The sequence below is a fragment of the Boleophthalmus pectinirostris genome, unplaced genomic scaffold (genome assembly GCF_026225935.1).
Source record: "Boleophthalmus pectinirostris isolate CB_2022bp ecotype Guang Dong unplaced genomic scaffold, ASM2622593v1 HiC_scaffold_20, whole genome shotgun sequence".
NCBI classification, from domain to species: Eukaryota; Metazoa; Chordata; class Actinopteri; order Gobiiformes; family Gobiidae; genus Boleophthalmus; species Boleophthalmus pectinirostris.
The window spans coordinates 17845892-17870140 of NW_026571153.1; the positions used below are offsets into that span (position 1 = coordinate 17845892).

Sequence of the window (24249 nt, forward strand, 5' to 3'; positions counted from 1 at the left end):
TTATGGGCGTATTCAATCCAAGGGAGGTGGGTGGACCAGGAAGCAGGGTGACGTGCAGTGACACAACGAAGAGCAGACTCCAAGTCTTGATTGGCCCGCTCCGTCTGGCCATTGGTATTGTGGATGATACCCTGAGGACAAGCTGGCTTGGGGCTCCCAGTGAGTGGCAGAAGGCTCTGTAAACCAGAGAGGTAAATTGTGGCCCCCTGTCCGAAACAATATCCTGAGGTATACCATGTATCCTAAACACATGTTTAATGAGTAAATTGGCAGTCTCAAAAGCGGAGGGCAGTTTGGTGAGTGGAATGAAGTGCACAGACTTGGAGAATCTGTCTACAACCGTAAGGATACCAGTATTACCTTCTGAAGGCGGGAGGCCAGTAACAAAATCCACCGCAATGTGCGACCAAGGCCGATGGGGAATAGGAAGTGGGCGGAGGAGTCCAGCTGGAGCACGGTGAGAGGACTTACTACGAGCACAAACGGAGCAGGTAGAAACAAATTCTCTGGTGTCAGACGACATGGATGGCCACCAGAAGCGCTGCTGGAGCAGGGTCAGAGTGCGGTGGAACCCAGGATGGCAGGAGACCTTGGACGCATGACCCCACTGAAGCACCACTGACCTAGCAGATTCAGGAACAAATAGGCAACCCCGTGGACATCCCTTAGGCGTGGGGTCACTCACCTGGGCCTCCTGGACCACTTTCTCCACCTCCCAGCGGGCTGCTCAAACAATACAGGTAGCAGGCAAAATGGGTTCCTCAGGAGAATCTACAGAGGAGGCGAACTGACAGGACAGAACATCAGGTTTCATATTCCTGGACCCAGGACGGAAGGCAAGGAGAAATTGAAACGGCCCAGGAAGAGAGCCCACCAAGCCTGACGAGAGTTGAGCCTGTGGGCGGACCGAAGGAAAGACAAATTTTTATGATCTGTCCATACCAAAAATGGTTGAGTAGAGCCCTCCAGCCAGTGCCTCCATTCCTTCAGAGTCATCACAACGCCCAGAAGCTCTCGGTTTCCCACATCATAATTCATCTCTGCGGGGGTCAATCGGCATGAGTAGAAGGCACAAGGATGTAGCTTTTGGTCTGATGTGGAGCGCTGTGAGAGGACTGCCCTGATGCATCCACCTCAACAATAAACTGTGCAGATGGATCAGGATGTGAAAGTACAGGTGCAGAACAAAATAGACTCTTTAATCTAACAAAGGCTGCCTCTGCCTCAGCTGACCACAGAAACTGTTCTTTCAAAGATGTTAACTTTGTTAGTGGAGAGGCAACTTTGCTATAATCGCGAATTAATCTTCAGTAAAAGTTAGTGAATCCCAGAAACCTTTGAAGTTGTTCTATTAGTAGGAGTGGGCCATTCAACCACAGCCTTAATCTTAGCTGGGTCAGTCTTAATTTGCCCCTTCTCCACAACAAAGCCTAAAAAACTAACAGAGGACACATGAAATTCACACTTCTCAGCTTTCACATAAAGTCTGTTCTCTAGGAGGCGCTGTAGAACAAGTTTCACATGTTGAACATGTTCCTGATAAGAATGAGAAAAGATCAAAATATCATCCAAGTACACAAACACAAACCTATTTAACATGTCTCTCGAACATCATTGATAAGAGCCTGGAAAACAGCTGGGGCATTAGTTAAGCCAAATGGCATTACCAGATACTCAAAATGACCAAGTGGGGTGTTAAAAGCTGTTTTCCACTCATCTCCCTCTTTGATTCGTATTAGATGGTAGGCATTACGAAGGTCCAGCTTTGTGAAAATAGTGGCCTCATGGAGGGAGCTGAAGGCAGAGTCTATAAGAGGCAGGGGATACTTGTTTTTAACAGTTATTTCATTCAGGCCCCTGTAGTCAATACATGGTCTTAAAGATTTGTCTTTCTTATCTACGAAGAAGAATCCTGCTCCTACAGGAGACAAAGAGGGTCGGATTAAACCAGCAGCCAACGAGCTCAAAATGTATTCCTCCATAGCTTCTCTTTCTGGCTTGGAGAGGTTATAGAGTTCACTGGTAGGTAGAGGGGCACCAGGTATTAGGGCAATGCTGCAATCATATGGCCTGTGTGGGGGAAGTGACAAAGCTCGGTCCTTGGAAAAAACCTCCTGGAGGTCATGGTATTCAGTGGGGACAAGTGTGAGATCGACTGGTTTGGGAGGAGTTAACACAGTCTGAGTAGTGGGCACGGCAGAGTGAAGACAGTGAGTGACAGAAAATGCTCCAATTAACTATGGACAGAGTAGACCAGTCTATGTGGGGATTGTGGAGCTTAAGCCAAGGGAGACCTAAGACTAAAGGAGAGGAGGGTGAGGAGACTATGTAGAGAGAAATGGTCTCGCAGTGGTTACCAGAGAGCAGCAGTGACACAGGAACAGTTCGATGAGTAACAGGCTAGTAGCTTTCCATCAAGGGTGAAAACTTTCTTGGGCTCAGGTAAAGGGTCTATAGGAATGTTGCAATGGGAAACAAATGCAGAATCAATAAAGTTGTCGTCGGCACCGGAATCCACCAGGGCTTGGAGAGGGAAAGAGGTCTGAGACCATGTGACAGTACCTTTAAGCTGAATTCGTTTGGAGAAGGGATCTGTGGGTGTGTGGCTCACCAGCGCCCCTCCGGAGACCGATGAACCCGCCCCTTTTAGACGAGCCGAACAATGGACCAGAATGTGGCCAGCCTGGCCACAGTACAGACAGAGGTTCTGGCTGAGACGGCGCTGACGTTCCTCAGGGGTTAGTCCCAATCTCCCCCCTTGCATGGGTTCCTCAGTGTTGGAGGAGGTGGAGGAAGCTGGAACTGCAGGTGTAGACACATGAGGAAGGGAGGAGGGAGCCGGCTGTTGGGAAGTTCTGGAGTAGGTAAGAGGAAAACTTTGCCTTGCTGCTCTCTCCCTATGCCTTTCCCTGAGACGGTTATCTAAACGGATGGCTAGAGAAATCAGTTCCTCCAAAGAGATTTCATCACAGGCAGCTAGTTCATCTTTAACCTCTTCACTTAAACCCTGGAAGAACACCCCTTGCAAAGCTTTCTCTTCCCACAACAGTAAAAGTATGTAATGAGTTACAAATGGTACCAGAGCTACTAGCTAAAGGCACTGTCCAGGCTGAAGCTTTACCAGAAAGTAAACTCATTATGAAAGCTACTTTAGCTTTATCAGTAGCATAGGTTAGAGGTTGTTGGTCGAAAACTAGCATACATTGATGTAAAAATTGCATACATGTCCCTAATTCTCTAGAATACCTGGCAGGTGTTGGGATGAATGGTTCATGGGACTGGGCAAAATGGGGCTCTGGAAATGCAGGAACAGGTGAAGCTGGAGCTGGTGTGGGCGCTGGAGCTGAAGCTTGAGCCGAAAGGTGAGAAGCAACTATATCAAGATGGCTGCTGAGCTGAGACACACCGGTAGTGAGAGTTTGCAGGGAGTCCATAATCTGCTTTAGCTTTTCTTCTTGCTGTCCCACATGAGCTCCTTGAAAGGTAAGTGCTTGTTTGAGCCAGAGGCAACGGCAGACAACCACGGAGACACCTGGGCGAAAACAGGAACAGGTAAGTCCAAAACTAGCAGCGAGCAAAATGGATACATATCCAAGAGCCTGATAGACGCTACCGAACAGGACGGAATTATCTGGCAAAATGGTGGTGAGAAGACCAGGGCTAAATACAGAGGCTGATAAAGGAATTGATTGCAGATGTGTCTCATCTGCTCTGGAAGAAGCCACGCCCCCTGCCACACTCATGCTCTGCAACAAAAGGGGAGGGGGAGAGAACAAAAAACCAAATCCTAACAAAAATATTTTTCATGTGTATATTATGAAATATATCAATGCAAAAAAATCTACTAATTCACTTTATGATCAACCGAATGGAACACAGTTTATTATTTGTGATTTCTGGACTATGGAAAGTAGGAAATTTAAGGTTTGACAATATTAGTATGAATTATAAGGTGAGAGTTTGGTTGCTTTTTATAACCTATTCATTTAATGTGTATAAAAATGTGCACAAGCTCCTATAGTGTAATTTTTTTGAAGGTGTGAGTGAAGGTAAAGAAAATCTAATTGGCCTAGATTGTTTTTTCACAGAAATTGGTTATAAATAGATCATGTGATCTTACACCTATCAGTTCAAGTCTATTTATATGTCACATTTAAAACAACTTAAGCTGACCAGAGTGGTTCTTACAGTGAAGACAATACAAAAACAAATAGCACTATACATAAGAATAGTGAATTAAAAGGCACAGAATAAAAAAAAAAAAACACCAATATATCTTGTCTAGCTAGTATTAAATGTCAGGGAGAAAAGATGGGTTGTAGATATAAACTGGGTTAAAGACTGAGAAGCAGAGAGAGACTGTCTGACCGCTGCCACAGAAAAGGCTTTGTCACCTGTCTTAGCTGACCTTAGGGCTCTCTGTATAGTAACTCCCTCAAAAAAAGTACAGGTATTTATAAAAAAAATCAATATTTTAAATAATCTACTGTATGTGATATACACTTGTCTCATAATTTTAGTCAGCAGATAAGATGCAGCTTTCTGGGTGCTCTGTAAACACTTCAGGGAACCCCGGTCCAAGCCTACATACAAAGGATTACAGAATTCCATACACAAATGCGAGGGTTGCCCTTTCAAAATTAACTGGTGGAAGGTAGGCCTTTATTCCAGTATCAATAGTCTATGTCTGGATGGAAAAAAAACAATACCAGAGAAATTTTAAAGGGAGTGCCACGATGACTATTATCAAGATAGTGAGGTTGAAATAACAAAGTTAATAAGGGCGGCCCGGCCCAATCTGCTATGAGGATATATGTAGCCCTGCAACATGCACTCAAAGATCATTGGCGAAGGCTTTTAAAAATAAGCAGCACATAAGAATTTGGAAATATTTTCCTTCCAGTGAGTATGATCATATTTATTATGTTTTATATTCATATTTTGTATGCAGTCAAACTTTAAAGTTTATTTTAATATCTGTTAATATTAAATGTAAAAGAGGTGCTACTGATATAAAAAGTCAAATATGTTTTTTGTGTCTCCCATAAAAGGTTTACAGAAACAATGGGTAGTGGAAGACTCATAACACTATTATTAACTGTAATAGGTAAGTATAAAAAATATATCCATATGTATATGAAAACTTTATGTATAGTGCTCTCTCTCTCTCTCTCTCTCTCTCTCTCTCTCTCTCTCTCTATATATATATATATATATATATATATATATATATATATATATATATAAATATCTCTCTCTATATATATCTCTATCTATCTATATATCTATATAGATATAGATATAGATGTATCCAATTTTAAGATCAATTCAATAATATCTACTGGGCCCACCAAACCTCTTAAGTATCATCCTTATGGTGTCCACAAGGCTCTGGCAGAAATAAATAAGTTTTTCTCAAATAACTTTAGGGGCATGGTGTCAGTGAATGTTGAATATACATGTTGCTATTGCGCATATTTTGGTACCCATTTTATATCTGTTGTTATAGTTGTTTTATTTAATTTTCAAAATTATATAATGTATTTCATAATTATCCAATATCCACAAAGGCCAAAGATAAAATGAGAGACAATACGTTAAAATGAAAAACACTAATTTTACTCATTGAAACAGTGAAAATGTCAACACTTTTGTAGCTCTATAGGAGCCCACGATATTGATACTGTATTATCAGATTAAACGATACTATATATCAATATTTAAATATTTTTGCACACCCCTATTTCTTATTGAGGCTTTGACTTGTAGGTGTACAGTGTACATGTCTGATAATGTACAGTCATAATATAATAATACATGTATTAAAGATGATGATTAAATGTGTTAATTTCAAGTTGCATAATGTGTTGTAAGCCCTTCATTTGTTTAAATTCAGGACCTATTGCTTATTCAAGGTCCTTGAAATGCCAAAGAAATGACACTTTTGCCATATCTCAGAAACTAATCATAGTAGAGGCATAAAGCTGGTACCAAATGATGTGCAATGTCCATATTTATATTCAACTTCCATTGATACTATAGGGATAAATTAATTATTTTTGATGTTATTAAAAAATATATATTTTTCAGCTCAGACTTAAAGGTTGTATAGAGGATTTTCCAAGGAACGAGAAATCCAGCGACTGTTTGTCCTTTTTCAAATGTTGCGCATGCGTGAAACCACCCCCCCTCCCCTACAGCTCCCTACATAGAAACGCCTCCTCCCCGCCTTCCTTACTACGCCAGAAACAGGTTTGTTTACAGCCGGTGCACTGCACATGACTTGTAAACAACTAACTATAGTGTTGGTTAGGCAAGACGGAGAAGTGAGGAGCGGGGGAGCGGGTGTGCGGACATTTCGTTCGCGGACGAGAAGTGAGGAGCAGGGAGAAGAGCGGAGCGGGGGGAGAGGAGAGGAGAGAGAAGAGGGGAGCGGTGCGCGGAGATTCCGTGCCCGGAGAAGTGAGGAGCAGGGGGAAGAGCGGATCGGGCAGCGGGGACAGGAGCAGGAAAGGGGTGCAGAGAAGGTTGCGCGGAGATTCAGTGCGAATGAACTAGTTACAACACGCAGCAGCAAGCGGACTCTTTCTTTGCCTTGAAAATTACGTTTTCAGACATAGGATATCGCTTTCGTGTCCTGAAAAACGTTTGTCTAGCTCTTGGAAATAAAGTACGTTTTCATAATAAGCAGAAGTGACCTGTCCAGGAGTAATTTGGCGACCAGTGCGTCAGTCTTTAGACCCTGCGTCTGCTTCAGTTGCGCCATCGCTGGAATGAATCTCCAAGAATCACCTTAGTTTGGCTTTGCTGCTTTTCCCCTTGTCTTCTTCTTTCAGCAATCTCAAAAACGGACTTTCTTTTGCGGCTAACTGCTCCTGGATTCTTGTCTGCCATTGCAACAAACTTTGTGCGAACTGCGAGGAAGATATAGGTCAAAAAAAAGCCGCTAAGAACTGTTGCGTTGGTGGAGTAAACAGCGTCTGTGCGTCTTGCGTCTGTGGACTGTGTGACAGGCGTACGCAAACCACGTAACGGCAGCGCGCAGGCAAGTCAGTTACGCTAGAAACGTAGGGAGTTTGATTGACAGCCTGTCAGCTCACAGATAACGAGGCAATGTCGTTATCTATTGGCAAATGTTTAGCTGGCCCCACCACGTCCAGAGTTGATGAATTTTTATTCTCTTTTTTTTGGTCATCATAATTACAAGGCTACTGCATCTCTATAATGCTATCATTGACAATTTGAAACAAAAAAAAAATCCTCCATACAACCTTTAAGGCTTCCGCAGGCACTACATTTTAGAGGCTCATACAATGATGAGATTTTCCCTTGTGGAAAATATTTACACACATGGGAGAAAAATATGAATAAATGTGTAGATTGATATTTGCATGAACAGAGTGACATCTGCATCCATTATGACAGATACAACCACAATTCAGCGACTGCAACTTCCCAATGTTTTCCAGTAGGTTCATGTGCATGTGCAAATTGCAAAATGTGTTGCAAAAGTCAAGGCGCGCAGATTTGAACCTGCTGGGACACATTTGAGAAGTTGCAGTCGCTGAATTGTGGTTGTATCTGTCATAATGGATGCAGACGTCACAAATCACACACATTCTATATCTACATATCTACACATTTATTCATATTTTTCTCCCGTGTGTGTAAATATTTTCCACAAGTGAAAATCTCAATCCGTAAGTGCACAAATTTTTTTCAAGCACTCATGTGTTTTTTTTTCACCGTGACTGCAAATTCAACACACACGTATATGAAAATAGGTAATTACAAGTTCAAAGTTTTGTTTTACACATTCTCACATTATATTTTACAAGTTCTCAAATCAAGTGTACACGCTCTCTCATTATGCAACATATTTACCTTCATATCCTAACCCTAACCCCTAAACCAAATTATTATAATTTTGATTCTTAGAAGTTGTAGAGATTAAGTGAATAAATAATTGCATGAGTTTGAGTGCTTAATTAATATCTCAGCCAGTAATAAGTAAGAAAAAATTCTCCTGCTCGTAGACTCAGAAAATGAAAAACAGAAGTTCAAAAAAATGAAGAATTTCCCGATATGTTTTACTAAAAAATTGTTATATTTCAATTTGAAATTGACAGGACTGACAACAGCTGCGGTCACCACAACAGCTCCCCCAACCACCACCACAACAGCTGCCCAACAGCCCCACCACCACCACAACAGCGGCCCCAACCACCGCCACAACTCAAATGCGCCCTGTGCGGTCCAGCTGCCCCAACAACACAGCTGCCCCAGCACCACCACAACAGCGGTCCCAACAACTACAGCGGTCCCAACCACCACAACAGCGGTCCCAACAACCACCACAACAACAGCGGTCCCACAACCACGCAACCACCAACACGGTCCCAACCACCACAACAGCGGTCCCAACCACCACCACACAGCGTCCCAACCACCACCACAACAGCGGTCCCAACCACCACCACAACAGCGGTCCCAACCACCACACACACAGCGCCCAACCAACCGCGCCCCAACCACCAGCCCACAACAGCGGTCCCCAACCACCACCACACAGCAGCCCCAACCACCACCAAACAGCGCCCAACCACCACCACAGCGGTCCCAACCACCACCACAAGCCCCAACCACCACCACAACAGCTGCCCCAACACCAACAAACAGCTGCCCCAACCACCACCACAACAGCTGCCCCAACCACAACCACCCCAACAACGGCCCACCACCACAAAACAGCGGTCCCAACCACCACCACACACAACCACGCCCACCACCGCAACAACAGCGGTCCCAACCACCGCCACAGCGCCCCAACCACCGCAACAACAGCGGCCCCAACCACCACCACAACAGCGCCCCAACACACAGCCCCCAACCACCGACAACAGCTGCCCCAACCACCACACAGCGGTCCCAACCACCACCACAACAGCGGTCCCAACCACCGACCACAACAACGGTCCCAACCACCACTACAACAGCGGTCCCAACCACCACCACAACAGCGGTCCCAACCACCACCACAACAGCCAACAACAGCTGCCCCACACCACGCCACCACCACAACAGCGGTCCCAACCACCACCACCAGCCCCAACAGCGTCCCCAACCACAACGCCCCACCACCACAACAGCGGTCCCAACCACCACCACAACAGCCCCAACCACCACCACACCACCACCACAACAGCTGCCCCAACAGCACCACCAACCACGCCCAACCCCAACCACCACCACCACGCCACAACAGCGGTCCCAACCACCACCACAACAGCCCCAACCACCAACCACCAACAGCGGCCCAACCACCACCACACACCACAACAGCGGTCCCAACACACCACAACAGCTGCCCCAACCACCGCCAGCCACCCCACCACCCACAGCCACAACAGCGCCCCAACACCCCAACACCGCCCCAACAAGCGGCCCACCGCAACAGCGCCCCAACCACCACCACAACACAACAGCGCCCCACCACACAACAGCGGCCCAACCACCAGCCGCTCCCAACCACCACCACAGCGGTCCCAACCACCACCACAACAGCGCCCAACCACCACCACAACAGCCCCCAACCACCACCACAACCAGCTGCCCCAACCACAACAGCGGTCCCAACCACACCCACAACAGCGGTCCCAACCACCACCACAACAAACCACACAGCGGTCCCAACCACCACCACAACAGCCCCCAACCCACCCCACAACAGCTGCCCCAACCACCACCACAACAGCTGCCCCAACCACAACAGCGGTCCCAACCACCACCACAACAGCGGTCCCAACCACCACCACAACAGCGGCCCCAACCACCACCACAACAGCTGCCCAACCACCACCACAACAGCTGCCCCAACCACAACAGCGGTCCAACACCACCACACACAGCGGTCCCAACCACCACCACAACAGCGGTCCCCAACCACCACCACAACAGCGCCCCAACCACCACCACAACAGCCCAACAGGTCCCAACCACCACCACAACAGCTGCCCCAAACCACCACCACAAACAGCTGCCCAACCACCACAACAGCGGTCCCAACCACCACCACAACAGCGGTCCCAACCACCACAACAGCGGCCCCAACCACCACCACAACAGCGGTCCCAACCACCACCAACACAGCGGTCCCAACCACCACACAACAGCGGTCCCAACCACCACCACAGCAAGCGGTCCCAACCACCACACAACAGCGGTCCCAACCACCACAACACGGCCCAACCAACAACAGCGCCCCAACCACCACCACAACAGCTGCCCCAACCACCACCACAACAGCTGCCCCAACCACCACCACAACAGCTGCCCAACCACCACCGCCAACCCCCACCACCCACAACAGCGGTCCCAACCACCACCACAACAGCTGCCCCAACCACCACCACAACAGCTGCCCCAACCACCACCACAACAGCTGCCCCAACCACAACAGCGGTCCCAACCACCACCACAACAGCGGCCCAACCACACCAGCGGTCCCAACCACCACCACAGCGGTCCCAACCACCACCACAACAGCGTCCCAACCACCACCACAACAGCGGTCCCAACCACCACCACAACAGCTGCCCCAACCACCACCACAAAGCACAACAGCTGCCCCAACCACCACCAACAACAGCTGCCCAACCACCGCACCACAACAGCGGTCCCAACCACCACCACAACAGCGGTCCCAACCACCACCACAACCACCGCTGGTCCCCAACCACCAACCACAACAGCGGTCCCAACCACGCACCCCACCACACAAGCGGTCCCAACCACCACCACAACAGCGGTCCCAACCACCACCACAACACAGCGGTCCCAAACCACCACACAAACAGCTGCCCCAACCACCACCACAACAGCTGCCCAACCACCACCACAACAGCTGCCCCAACCACCACCAACAACAGCTGCCCCAACCACCACCACAACAGCTGCCCCAACCACCACACAGCTGCCTCCCAACCACCACCACAACAGCGGTCCCAACCACCACCACAACAGCGGTCCCAACCACCACCACAACAGCGGTCCCAACCACCACCACAACAGCTGCCCCAACCACCACCACAACAGCTGCCCCAACCACCACCACAACAGCGGTCCCCCAACCACCACGCACACAGCCCCCAACCACCACCACCAACAGCGGTCCCAAACCACACAACAGCGGCCCACCACCACCACAACAGCGCCCCAACCAACCACACAGCTGCCCCCCAACCACCGCCACAACAGCGGTCCCAACCACCACACAACAGCGGCCCAACCACCACAACAGCGGTCCCAACCACCACCACAACAGCGGTCCACCAGCGGTCCCAACCACCACCACAACAGCTGCCCCAACCACCACCACAAACAGCTGCCCCAACCACACCACCAACAGCGCCCAACCACCACCACCACAACAGCGGTCCCAACCACCACCACAACAGCTGCCCCAACCACAACAGCGGTCCCAACCACCACCACAACAGCGGTCCCAACCACCACCACAGCAGCGGCCCAACTGCCCCAACACAGCGGTCCCAACCACCACCACAACAGCGGTCCCAACCACCACCACACACACAACAGCTGCCCCAACCACCACCACAACAGCTGCCCCAACCACCACCACAACAGCTGCCCCAACCACAACAGCAGTCCCAACCACCACCACAACAGCGGTCCCAACCACCACCACAACAGCGGTCCCAACCACCACCACAACAGCGGTCCCAACCACGACCACAGCAGCGGTCCCCAACCACAACAGCGGTCCCACCACACAGCCCCAACCACCACCACAACAGCGGTCCCAACACCACCACAACAACTGCCCCAACACCACCACAACAGCTGCCCAACCACCACCACAACAGCTGCCCCAACCACCACCACAGCCCCAACAGCTGCCCGCCAACCACCAACACAGCGGTCCCAACCACCACCACAACAGCGGTCCCAACCACCACCACAACAGCGGGTCCCAACCACCACCACAACAGCGGCCCAACACCACCACAACAGCTGCCCCAACCACCACCAACACACAGCGGCCCCAACCACACCACAACAGCTGCCCCAACCACAACAGCGCCCCAACCACCACCACAACAGCGGTCCCAACCACCACCAACAACAGCGGTCCCAACCACCACCACAACAGCTGCCCAACCACCACCACAACAGCTGCCCCAACCACAACAGCTGCCCCAACCACACAGCTCCCAACCACCACCACAACAGCGCCCCAACCACAACACCACCAACACCCACCAACAGCGGTCCCAACCAACCAGCACAACAGCTGCCCCAACCACAACAGCGGTCCCAACCACCACCACAACAGCGGTCCCAACCACCACCACAACACAACCTGCCCCAACCACCACCACAACACCTGCCCCAACCACAACAGCTGGTCCCAACCACCACCAAACAACACAGCGTCCCAACCACCACACCACAACAGCGGTCCCAACCACCACCAACAAACAGCGGTCCCAACCAACCACCACAACAGCGGTCCCAACCACCACCACAACAGCTGCCCCAACCACCACCACAACAGCTGCCCCAACAAACAACAGCTGCCCCAACCACCACCACAACAGCTGCCCCAACCACAACAGCGGTCCCAACCACCACCACAACAAGCTGCCCCAACCACACAACAGGTTCCCAACCACCACCACAACAGCGGTCCCAACCACCACAACAGCGGTCCCAACCACCACCACAACAACAGCGGTCCCAACCACCACCACAACAGCTGCCCCAACACAACAACAGCTGCCCCAACCACCACCACAACACACAGCTGCCCCAACAACAACAGCTGCCCCAACCACCACCACACAGCGGTCCCAACCACCCACAAACAGCGGCCCCAACCACCAACCAGCGGTCCCAACCACCACCACCAACAGCGGTCCCAACCACCACCACAACAGCGTCCCCAACCACCACCACACAACAGCCCCCCAACCAACACAGCTGCCCAACAGCTGCCCCAACAACTACAGCTGCCCCAACCACCACCACAACAGCTGCCCCAACCACCACACAGCGGTCCCACCACCACCACAACAGCTGCCCCAACCACCACAACAGCGGTCCCAACCACCACCACAACAGCGGTCCCAACCACCACCACAACAGCGGTCCCAACCACCACCACAACAGCTGCCCCAACAACTACAGCTGCCCCAACCACCACCACAACAGCTGCCCCAACCACCACCACAACAGCTGCCCCAACCACCACCACAAGCTGCCCCAACCACCACCACCCCAACAACAGCGGTCCCAACCACCACCACAACAGCGGCCCCAACCACCGCCACAACAGCTGCCCCAACCACCGCCGCAACAGCTGCCCCAACCACCGCCGCAACAGCTGCCCCAACCACCGCCGCAACAGCTGCCCCAACAACAACAGCGGTCCCAACCACCACACACAGCGGTCCCAACCACCACCACAACAGCGGTCCCAACCACCACCACAGCGGTCCCACCACCCACCACACAACAGCTGCCCCAACCACCACCACAACAGCGGTCCCAACCACCACCACAACAGCGGTCCCAACCACCACCACAACAGCGGTCCAAACCACCACCACAACAGCTGCCCCAACAACTACAGCTGCCCGAACCACCACCACAACAGCGGCCCCAACCACCACCACAACAGCGGTCCCAACCACCACAACTCCCCAACAACCACAACAGCGGTCCCAACACAACACCACACACACAACAGCGCCCAACCACCACAACAACAGCTGCCCCAACAACTACAACGGTCCCAACCACCACCACAACAGCGGTCCCAACCACCACCATAACAGCGGTCCCAACCACCACCACAACAGCTGCCCCAACAACAACAACCACTACCACAACAGCTCCCAACCACCACCACAACAGCTGCTCCTCCCAATACAACTACAACCACCACTGCTCCCCAAGCCACTACATCAAATTATGAAGTCTCAACATCTTTGAATAATGAACCCTTTTTACCCGATTATGAAGACCCTACCAGTGAAAAATATAAAACTCTGAAATCCAAAGTAGAAAACAAGGTAAGTACATCTGTGCATTATGTATATGTGCACCCTAATTTAACATATTAATCAACTGATCCCGTTTTAGTGTAAAACCAAACTCGACGAAAGCTTTGGAGTTCCAGGTTCTGTATGCAGTGTAAACAGATTTAGGTAAGATTTAAGCCAATTCATTACAGGTGAATAATACTAATTAATTCACCATTTTTCCTTTTCCAAACATGGGGCAATCTGCTAAATATTCACATTACAGTTCCACAGAGTACAGTTAATTTTGGCTTTTAGTAATTCATTCAGGTGATTTAATGCTTGTGTTTTGTGTGATGTTTTTGAATACAGATCCTCCGCACAACGGATAGAAAACAATGGCACTATAGTAGATATGACAATTAAATTTCCAGCTTCAGTGCCAGAGGCCGATCTTCCAGCAACTGACAATCTTGTAGATTCTCTCCAGAAGGGGAATGACACTTTTGGGAATGTTGTTGTGACCTGTATGTATAACAAAAGAACGTAAAGCTTAAAAACAAATTAGGTTATTTTAATTCGTGTTTTTCTTTTTCAGCTTTTACACCTGCGCAAACTACAACAACCACAACAACAACTTCCCCAACAACCACAACAACAACTGCCCCAACAACCACAACAACAACTGCCCCAACAACCACAACAACAACTGCCCCAACAACCACAACAACAACTGCCCCAACAACCACAACAACAACTGCCCCAACAACCACAACAACAACTGCTGCAACAACCACAACATCAAATTATGAAGTCACAGCAACTTTGAAGTTTGAACCCTTTTTACCCGATTATGAAGACCCTACCAGTGAAAAATATAAAACTCTGAAATCCCAAGTAGAAAAGAATGTAAGTACATCTGTGCATTATGTATATGTGAACCCTAATTTAACATATTAATCAATTGATCCTGTTTTAGTGTAAAGCCAAACTCGACGAAAGCTATCAAGTTCCAGGTTCTGTATGCAGTGTAAACAGATTTAGGTAAGATTTAAGCCAATTCATTACAGGTGAATAATACTAATTAATTCACCATTTGTCCTTTTCCAAACATGGGGCAATCTGCTAAATATTCACACTACAGTTCCACGTTGCACACTTAATTTTGGCTTTTACAAATTCATTCAGGTGATTTAATGTTTGTTTGTTTTCTGTGATGTTTTTGAATACAGATCCTCCGCACAACAGATCAGAGTCAATGCCACTGAAGTCGATATGACAATTAAATTTCCATCTTCAGTGCCAGTGGCTGATCTTCCAACACCTAACAATCTTGCAGATTCTCTCCAGAAGGGGAATAGCACTTTTGGGAATGTTGTTGTGACCTGTATGTATAACAAAACAATGTACATCTTAAATACAAATTAGGTTATTTTAATTCATGTTTTTCTTTTTCAGCTTTTACACCTGCGCAAACTACAACAACCACAACAACATCAACCACAGGTAATTTATTATAGTTATTTTATTACTGGCTTTATTATTGGCTTTATTACTTTATTATTGGCCATTAAAAATATTGAACTATCTAATAGTTGTTTTATCATACAATTTTAAAAATATGTTGCAGCATCAAGTGGAGCAACCCTCAAGATCAGCTTTGGCAATACATTTTTCTTCATGTTTCTGTCTTATCTACTGGCACATCTACTGTAGAATACAGCATGATCTGCACATTTATCATCACACATTCTGTTTCCAGGTGTGTATAAAAACCTGCAATTTGTTTCATTTTCACATTATGTATGTCTTTTAGCAGAAAAATAATATATAATAATAATAATAATTCTGCATTAGCCTTGTTTACCAGACCCTTGTTAGTGAAATGCTGCTTCTATATCCATAGCTGCCCTAAGGTAGACATAGGGGAGCAAGCCTGCCTAACTTCACCAGCTCTTGAAGTTTTGTTAATCACATTTTTGTTAAAATTAAAATAAACTATTATCATAATCAATGTTCTTACTTATTTTTGTGTGCATTGTGTTTTTTTGTGTCAAGCCTTAACAAAATCAAAGGTTTTTGAGTCCTTGTGTCTTTTGGGTATAAACCTAAGTGATAACTTGACTTAAAAGGCAAGACATCCTGAAAGCTGCTCACAAAATAGCCAATAAGTTATGTTAGAGAGGTAAAAAAAAAAAGGTTAATAAAATGTTTTTCATTCAATAATTAAAGATTGAATTATTTAATAAATATTGGATCTTGCAATTGATGCATTTTCACCACATGAGTTCACAGCCAATGGACTGAAACCAGTTTCAAATTCAGTGTGGACTCACAAGGAAGGGTGTGTGTGCTGTGTCATGTGACCAGTTTTACACACACAATAGGCCTTCTGCTATATATGATTATAAAATATTAAAGTAGCTACTTACAAAAATGCATTAGAAAAAGCAACAGACTTGACGCTCACTGCTTCATCCAATAATTTGTAATGCAGATCTAGATGGTGAGCATAAATGATGAACTAGGAGCAAAGTGGGGTTTTCCCGAGGCTAGGGGAGGATGAGTGGCATGATCTGCGCTCTGCATATGGTTGAAGCTAAAACTTTAGAATCTGTAGAATCTTTTTTTTTCTTTTTCTGGAGGACCAAAGAAAACGGTCTTGTAAAGGACTGAAGAACTGTGCGTAAGAGCGCCACTTCTGACCAACACTGTGCCTTTGAGCCTTGGTGACCTAAAGCTCTGCTCCGCTACACGCTCAGGTGGTTACATGTGATGACGAGGGTTTATCACAGTGTATATGCACTGTCCACACACTCACACTACAGCACTGATAAGAATATGTGCACAAAGACTTGGTCAAAGAGAGACAGATCTCATCTGAGTCTTAAAGGGCCCATATTACCCTATTTTCTGATATATGTTATAAAGTTGTTTCTTCAGTTTTGTTTCATTCACACATGTTTAACATAGGAACCCTGCATGTTTAGGTTGAGTTCCTCTCTCAAACAGAAAACACTATGATTCCACCTTATAATGCCACGTGGTAATACAGGAAGTGCTCCGCTGTGTTTTTAAACTCCATGCACTTTAATTAGAATCATTTGGATGATTTCAGACCTGGAATTGCCAATCTCTACTGAATTAAAAGTAGCTATAAAGGTAGCTATACACATGACATCACAGGGTAGAACAGAGCATCATGAACTTTGGAGATGTAGTATTACTCAACATGTGTGAATGAAACAAAACATGACTCCAGGAATGTTTTTGATGAGGTAACAACAATATAACATGTCTTAAAGCTCACAAACATACATTTTCTGTAATATATGACCTTTAACTAAGGCTTTTAATCTCCTCTTGACCAAGTTAGCTCTGCTGCTGTGTTACTACAGTGATATAACTATGCTGAAAAGTGACCCACAACAACAACTGGATCTACCACAACAACTGGACCTACAACAACAACTGGACGGTCCAGTCTGGACCTACAACAACAACCACAACAGCTACAACAACAACTGCCCCAAAAACTACAACAACTGCCCCAGCAACAACCACAACAACAACTGCACCAACAACCACAACAACAACTGCTCCAACAACTACAACAACTGCACCAACAACCACAACAACAGCTGTCCCAATAACCACAACAACAACTGCCCCAACAACAACAACTACAACAACAACAACTGCCCCAGCAACAACCACAACAACTGCCCCAATAACAACCACAACTGCCCCAACAACAACCACAACAACAACTGCACCAACAACCACAACAACAGCTGTCCCAACAACCACAATAACTGCCCCGACAACCACAACAACAACTGCCCCAACAACCACAACAACTGCCCCGACAACCACAACAACAACTGCCCCAACAACCACAACAACTGCCCCGACAACCACAACAACTGCCCGACAACCACAACAACAACTGCCCCGACAACCACAACAACTGCACCAACAACTACAACAACAACAACTGCCCCAGCAACAACCACAACAACAACTGCACCAACAACTACAACAACAACTGCCCCAAAAACTACAACAACTGCCCCAGCAACAACCACAACAACAACAACTGCCCCAGCAACAACCACAACAACTGCCCCAATAACAACCACAACAACAACTGCACCAACAACCACAACAACTGCCCCAACAACAACCTCAACAACTGCCCCAATAACAACCACAACTGCCCTAACAACTACAACAACAACTGCCCCAGCAACCCCCACAACAACTGCCCCAATAACAACCACAACAACAACTGCACCAACAACCACAACAACTGCCCCAACAACAACCTCAACAACTGCCCCAATAACAACCACAACTGCCCTAACAACTACAACAACAACTGCCCCAGCAACAACCACAACAACAACCACAAAAACAACTGCCCCAACAACTACAACAACAACTGCCCCAACAACTACAGCTGCTCCGCCCACTACAACTACAACCACCACTGCTCCCCAAGCCACAACATCAAATTATGAAGTCACAGCAACTTTGAAGTTTGAACCCTTTTTACCCGATTATGAAGACCCTACCAATGAAAAATATAAAACTCTGAAATCCAAAGTAGAAAAGAATGTAAGTACATCTGTGCATTATGTATATGTGAACCCTAATTTAACATATTAATCAGTTGATCCTGTTTTAGTGTAAAACCAAACTCGACGAAAGCTATCAAGTTCCAGGTTCTATATGCAGTGTAAACAGATTTAGGTAAGATTTAAGCCAATTAATTACAGGTGAATAATACTAATTAATTCACCATTTGTCCTTTTCCAAACATGGGGCAATTTGCTCAATATTCACAATACAGTTCCACATTGCACAGTTAATTTTGGCATTTACTGACTCATTCAGGTGATTTAATGTTTGTGTTTTGTTTGATGTTTTTGAATACAGATCCTCCGCACAACAGATCAAAGTCAATGCCACTGAAGTAGATGTGACAATTAAATTTCCATCTTCAGTGCCAGTGGCCGATCTTCCAGCAACTAACAGTCTTGCAGATTCTCTCCAGAACAGGACTTTTGGAAATATTGCTGTGACCAGAATGTATAACAAAATAACGTACAGCCATAATCTCATAAACAAATTAGTTTATTTTAATTAATGTTTTCTTTTCCAGATTTTACACCTGCTACTGTTACAACTACAACAACTACAACAACCACAACATCCACATCAACAGGTAACTTAATTTATTATAGTTATTTTAATATTGATTACATCTGAAATATTGAACCATCTAATAAATGTTCTACAATATTAAATGTGTTGCAGTATCAAGTGGCGCAACCCTTAACTATAAATTGGACAAAATGGTTAATAATTTGCTGCAACATTTATTGATAGTGTTTTTGTTGCATTACTCATTGCACTTTCACTTTTGTATGGGTTTTTGTTTAGCTTAGGATATGTACAGCAGGAGTCTGCTCACAGAATACCCAGTAGGTTATGTTAAATATGAAATTAAAGGATCTTGTCCTTGTTACTGTGAATGTTCAAAGAGAAAAAAAATAAATAAATATTATAACTTTCTCAAATGTTGTTAGTTTCCCTCTTTGTCAAAGAAGTCATAAAGTAACAAGTATCTCGACCCACACAATGGAAATAGTTACAATGACCTCATATGGCCCAATATTGTTACTGATCTTGGTTTCCATTCCATCAGGTATAAGGATGACAATGCTGAAAACTTTTTGCAATTAATAGATGTTTTCTTTGGCCATTTTATTAACTTGAACTGCTACTTTATTTGCAAGGAGTAATTTAACTTAACTATTACTTTTTAAAGAGTTTCTGACCCCCATATGATTTTTAAGCACATTTCTGGCCCTGGCCTAGACCTACCCATGTTCATTCACAGAATGGGACATTTCTCAGTCCTTTGTTTGATTCTATTACATCTGTTTTCTGAAAACATCCCGTACTCATATAGTGTTTCACAAAAGTAATTACTGACTAATTAGCCATACTCCTTCTAAAAGTAATCTAATTAGTAATCAGATTTCTTTATTTTAAAAGTAATTCAATTATTTATTATTACTGTAACTTACTTGGAAAATGGGAAAAATGGGAAACTTACAGCTCAGGAACCAACTCCTAATTTCAGTGTTAGAACCTAATTTCAAGCAGAGGGGTCAGGCACAGTTCTTCATAAACTTATTTTGTAGCCTCTTATTTTGGTTCAGAATCAGAATCAGATTAGTTTTATAGCTGTATACTGTATTTGTTTTACGACATGGTTCCATTATATGGATTTGCCAAGGCTTTTTGGTAGGTTGACTAAAAGTGACTAGAGCAAAGAACTGTAATCTAATAAATACCAAATTTCCAAATGTAATTTACATTACTACGTTATTTTAAAAGTAATATGAATACAGTAATCCCTTACATCGTAACTATAGTTACTGCCTTCTGCACTGCTCATGTAGAGCATCTAGTAGTGAAGTAGGCCTATGCTTTTAACTTTCCATGAAATCGTGTAGGGCCACTACCAGAATGTTTCAATAGCCCATAGGCTATGTTTGAACCATTAGCCTACTTAATTTGTTTTAAAAAAAAAGTTGTGACATTGAAATGGCTTTTATGTTAAAGGAACCGGAAGAGGAAAAAGCTGGGATTAGTGTTCAACTCGATATCATGGAAGTATCCATGGGAAGCACCAGCCTCAATGCTGCATATATAGGATAGGCTCTAACCTAAACTATAACCGACTTTGAAAATTACCTTAGGGCGAATAAAACTTGAATAGTAAGTTCCCATTCGTGTTGTGCTGATGCACAAAAGAGCTTGTATATAGAGAGAAAGCGCTGTGTGCTATCTGTTGAAGCCGAGCAGCACCCACCATCTGTGGAAGTGGGACAAGCGAACAGATGGTACCCGCGAGCTGTCGGCTTAAGCGCCGCGCATTGGAGGCTCCGTGAAAAAGATGAGTAGGCTATAGGCTGTTATTTGTCTATCAAGTTCTGGTGTATTTGCCTGCATCTTTTCAACCATGACAAAGCGAATTTGAAGAATTAGGCTTGGAAAATACAGTCTCGGTTTTGCAGAATATTACGACTCGACTCCTGTTCCCATATTAATTCCGTTAGACGTGCTGGTGGATTGATGAATAATGGTTGACAACCGTTTCGCCACCGCTTTGGTCATCGCCTGTGTGCTCAGCCTCCTGGCCACCGTGTATCTGTCTGTGGCCATCGGGACCCAGCACTGGTACCAGTACAGCAGCCCCACGGTGCGCGGCGAAGCAAACGCATCTGACCTGCGCTCTCTCTACGAAGAGTTCATGGATGGAGAGTTTGACGAGAAAACGTACAGTGACACGCTTTTCCGCCTGAACGGAACAGTGGGCCTCTGGTGGCGGTGCGTTTTGGTGCCAGCCAACGCTCAGTGGTACAAGGATCCAGGTAGGCTACGTTTTGGACGCAATATCCTGGCATAGGATAATAAACTTTATTTTTAGATGTAGCCTATATTAGTGACAGATTGTAGGCTACTCAAGTGCCTGAGAGGAGGCCTACAGTTACGTTAGGTCCTACTTCAAATAGGAGTAGCCTACAAAGTATTGGTCCAAGGAAATTTCTCAAAATAAACAGTAAGTAGTGTTGTACTCTATTTGGGGAAAGAGCCTAATAGGCACTGAAGTGGTAGCCTTATTTAGTTCCCAATGAAAGGACAAAATACTGATATGCACAAAATCTGAATGGATAGGCCACAAAATAAGAAAACACATCGGGTAGGCCTATAGGAGCAGCTCAAACCATTACATACAATCAACATAAAGGATTTATAACCTAATGGTAGACCCACAGTGGAAACTGGAAGAGGATCCAGTCTATAGGCTTCTCACGTAGGAGTAAAAGTATGTACTTGGAAACTTCTCAGAGAAGTAAATATAGGTTACTTTGAGTAGCCTAAATGTAGGCTAATTATAGGTTACCCTCTGTTGGCTGTAGGCCTGTTTAATGACCTGATGCCAAGCTGCAGTCTAGTCTACCAATCAGTTCACCAATATTCGGGAAGCTACTGTAAGAGTAATAAGGTCATTACTTGTTAGGTTACTTAAAAAAATGCAAATGCCTATAGGTCTATTAGTCCTGCAATATACAAATAAATAAATAAATGAGCCATTTAAAGCATCAGCAATGCAAAGCATAGGGTAACTTTATATAGAGGTGGCACATCATCTCATCTGCATGATTCTGTTAAAATGGAACCCACATACTTCAGAACATGCTCTGTGATGATGGATGCGATGCCATCCTGGAGAATATTATAGCCCAAGAAACCAGCAGGAGGAGACCCTTGCCTAGATGAAGTAAGAGTCAGGTTTGTGGTGATGCAATCCTGCTCGCTATAGTCACACTTGTGGCTGTAAATTTAGCGAGGGGAGGGTCTAGAGATGGTGTTGCTTTGTGTGGCATGTTTTATTATTTAGTGAAGGAACACCACTCCGTACTGTGTGTTAAAACTACATAAAGCATAACTCCATGTTGTTTAGTGCTTCCATATATGTCTTTGATGTGACCTCTTTCAGATACCAAGTTTGTCCTGGAGTGCCGAAGCTTCACTCTCTCTCAGCAGTTTATACCCAAGTACAAAGAACCAGGCAATCACAACAGTGGAGAAGACCTGCTGCGTACCTGTAAGTCTGTCATGTCTCATAATATAAAACAGCTTGTGTCATTTAAAGAATAAAGTAAAGTGGTTGAATTACAAGTTGGCAGACATATTGCTTGTGCTTCTACTGTGTAGACCTGTGGAGGTGCCAGTTCCTGCTTCCTCTGGTGTCTCTGGGTCTGATAGTGTTGGCAGCGCTCATTGGGTTCTGTGCTTGTCTGTGCCGAAGCCTCACCCCAACCCTGGCCATAGGAGTATTTCACTTAATTGCCGGTAAGATCAAAATATTTTGCTTTGGTTTTCTTTATGAAGCAAATTTGTGAGCAAAATGTGGTCATTTTATTTGAGGACTACCAAAAGGAAGAATTAATTCAAGATAATGTGAAATAATGCAGTGTTTTTTCTTCCAATGCCAGTCGTCACCAGTCTCATCTGTCTATCATGTTATTTCACAACACTGTAAAATAATGATGCATTTGAGTCAATGCTTTTATGGACACTCAAAGACACTTTACATTGCATTACTGGTGGTGCTGAGCAACCACTGTAGCCACAGCTGCCCCGGGGCAGACTCTTACAACATTATACAGTATATCCATAAATGTTTGAACTGATCCTGCACCACAATAAACAATAGTCAGACTATAGAAATGTGCTCTAAATCGGGGGAAAAAGGAAAAGCCAAATATGATGATTACCCTAACCCCGATTTCAAGATAATTTTGTTCAAAGTAAGAAAATTATTACTGAACAATTTCTTACCCATGGTGTTAAACCTTTCTATCTTCATGGAGACCAAACCAGACCAAGTTACAGGTCAGATCTGTGGAGAGGCGGCCCCGCTCACAGTCAGAATACCTGTTTTTCTAGGTATTCATGAGCTATAAAACCACCTGTAATTGAATAAATGTAATGTAGATCTGTGTAATATCATACTGTGGAACATTTCAGGGAGAGCAATGACATATCCATAGAAACAAGCAGGTGACAGGGCTTCAACCAAAAAGTTACATAGTGCATATTTTTTCTGTATCGTAACATTTGTTTTTAGGCTTTGAACACAGGCCTGAACATTTTTTATATTTTAATTATACTAACAATCATTATGATCTCCAATCTAAACTCATATCCTTCTTGTTCTTAAGGTCTGTGTACTTTGGCCACAGTGTGCTGCTATCTGGCTGGAATGGATCTACTTCACCGTGTATCAATGCTTCCAGATAAGGTGGATGGGGCCTTAGGTTGGTCCTTGTATTTGGCCCTGATTTCCTCCCCTCTCCACATGATGTCTGCTGCTCTGCTGGTGTGGGCTGCGCGAAGCCACAGTCAAAACTACTACCGGATGACTGCCTACAGGGTTGCATAGAGTTATTCACACAGCTTACCTTCTATAATTTAATACCCCACTTCCATACCAAGATGCAGTTGAAAACGATGTCACAGCAGCGGGATGTGGGTTAATCTCTGTGTTGTGCCCCCTAATGGATTAAAGTGAACGTTGAGCGCGCGGAACAACTGTGCCACCATAATAAGTAAGCAT

The 24249-nt window shown here is 45.6% G+C and overlaps 2 protein-coding genes and 1 long non-coding RNA gene across 3 annotated transcripts; all 3 read left to right on the forward strand.

The window, feature by feature from the left end:
- The first annotated feature begins 4805 nt into the window (after window positions 1–4805).
- On the forward strand, window positions 4806–8189 carry LOC129409847 (uncharacterized). The gene is made up of 3 exons (XR_008632614.1): window positions 4806–4902; window positions 5052–5107; window positions 8130–8189. It is a non-coding gene; the product is annotated as an uncharacterized LOC129409847 (long non-coding RNA).
- A 51-nt stretch (window positions 8190–8240) lies between these two features.
- LOC129409900 (integumentary mucin C.1-like) lies at window positions 8241–16012 on the forward strand. Its single transcript, XM_055156830.1, has 11 exons — window positions 8241–8396; window positions 13056–13271; window positions 13558–13590; window positions 13917–14096; window positions 14167–14231; window positions 14418–14572; window positions 14644–14954; window positions 15025–15089; window positions 15278–15432; window positions 15504–15551; window positions 15676–16012. The coding sequence occupies exons 1-11, from the start codon at window positions 8241–8243 to the stop codon at window positions 15759–15761; spliced, it is 1470 nt and encodes a 489-aa protein (XP_055012805.1). The 3' UTR covers window positions 15762–16012.
- Window positions 16013–21204: 5192 nt separating this feature from the next.
- Window positions 21205–24075, forward strand: LOC110159473 (claudin domain-containing protein 1-like). The gene is made up of 4 exons (XM_020924032.1): window positions 21205–21496; window positions 22627–22734; window positions 22845–22982; window positions 23855–24075. The coding sequence occupies exons 1-4, from the start codon at window positions 21205–21207 to the stop codon at window positions 24073–24075; spliced, it is 759 nt and encodes a 252-aa protein (XP_020779691.1).
- Window positions 24076–24249: the final 174 nt, after the last annotated feature.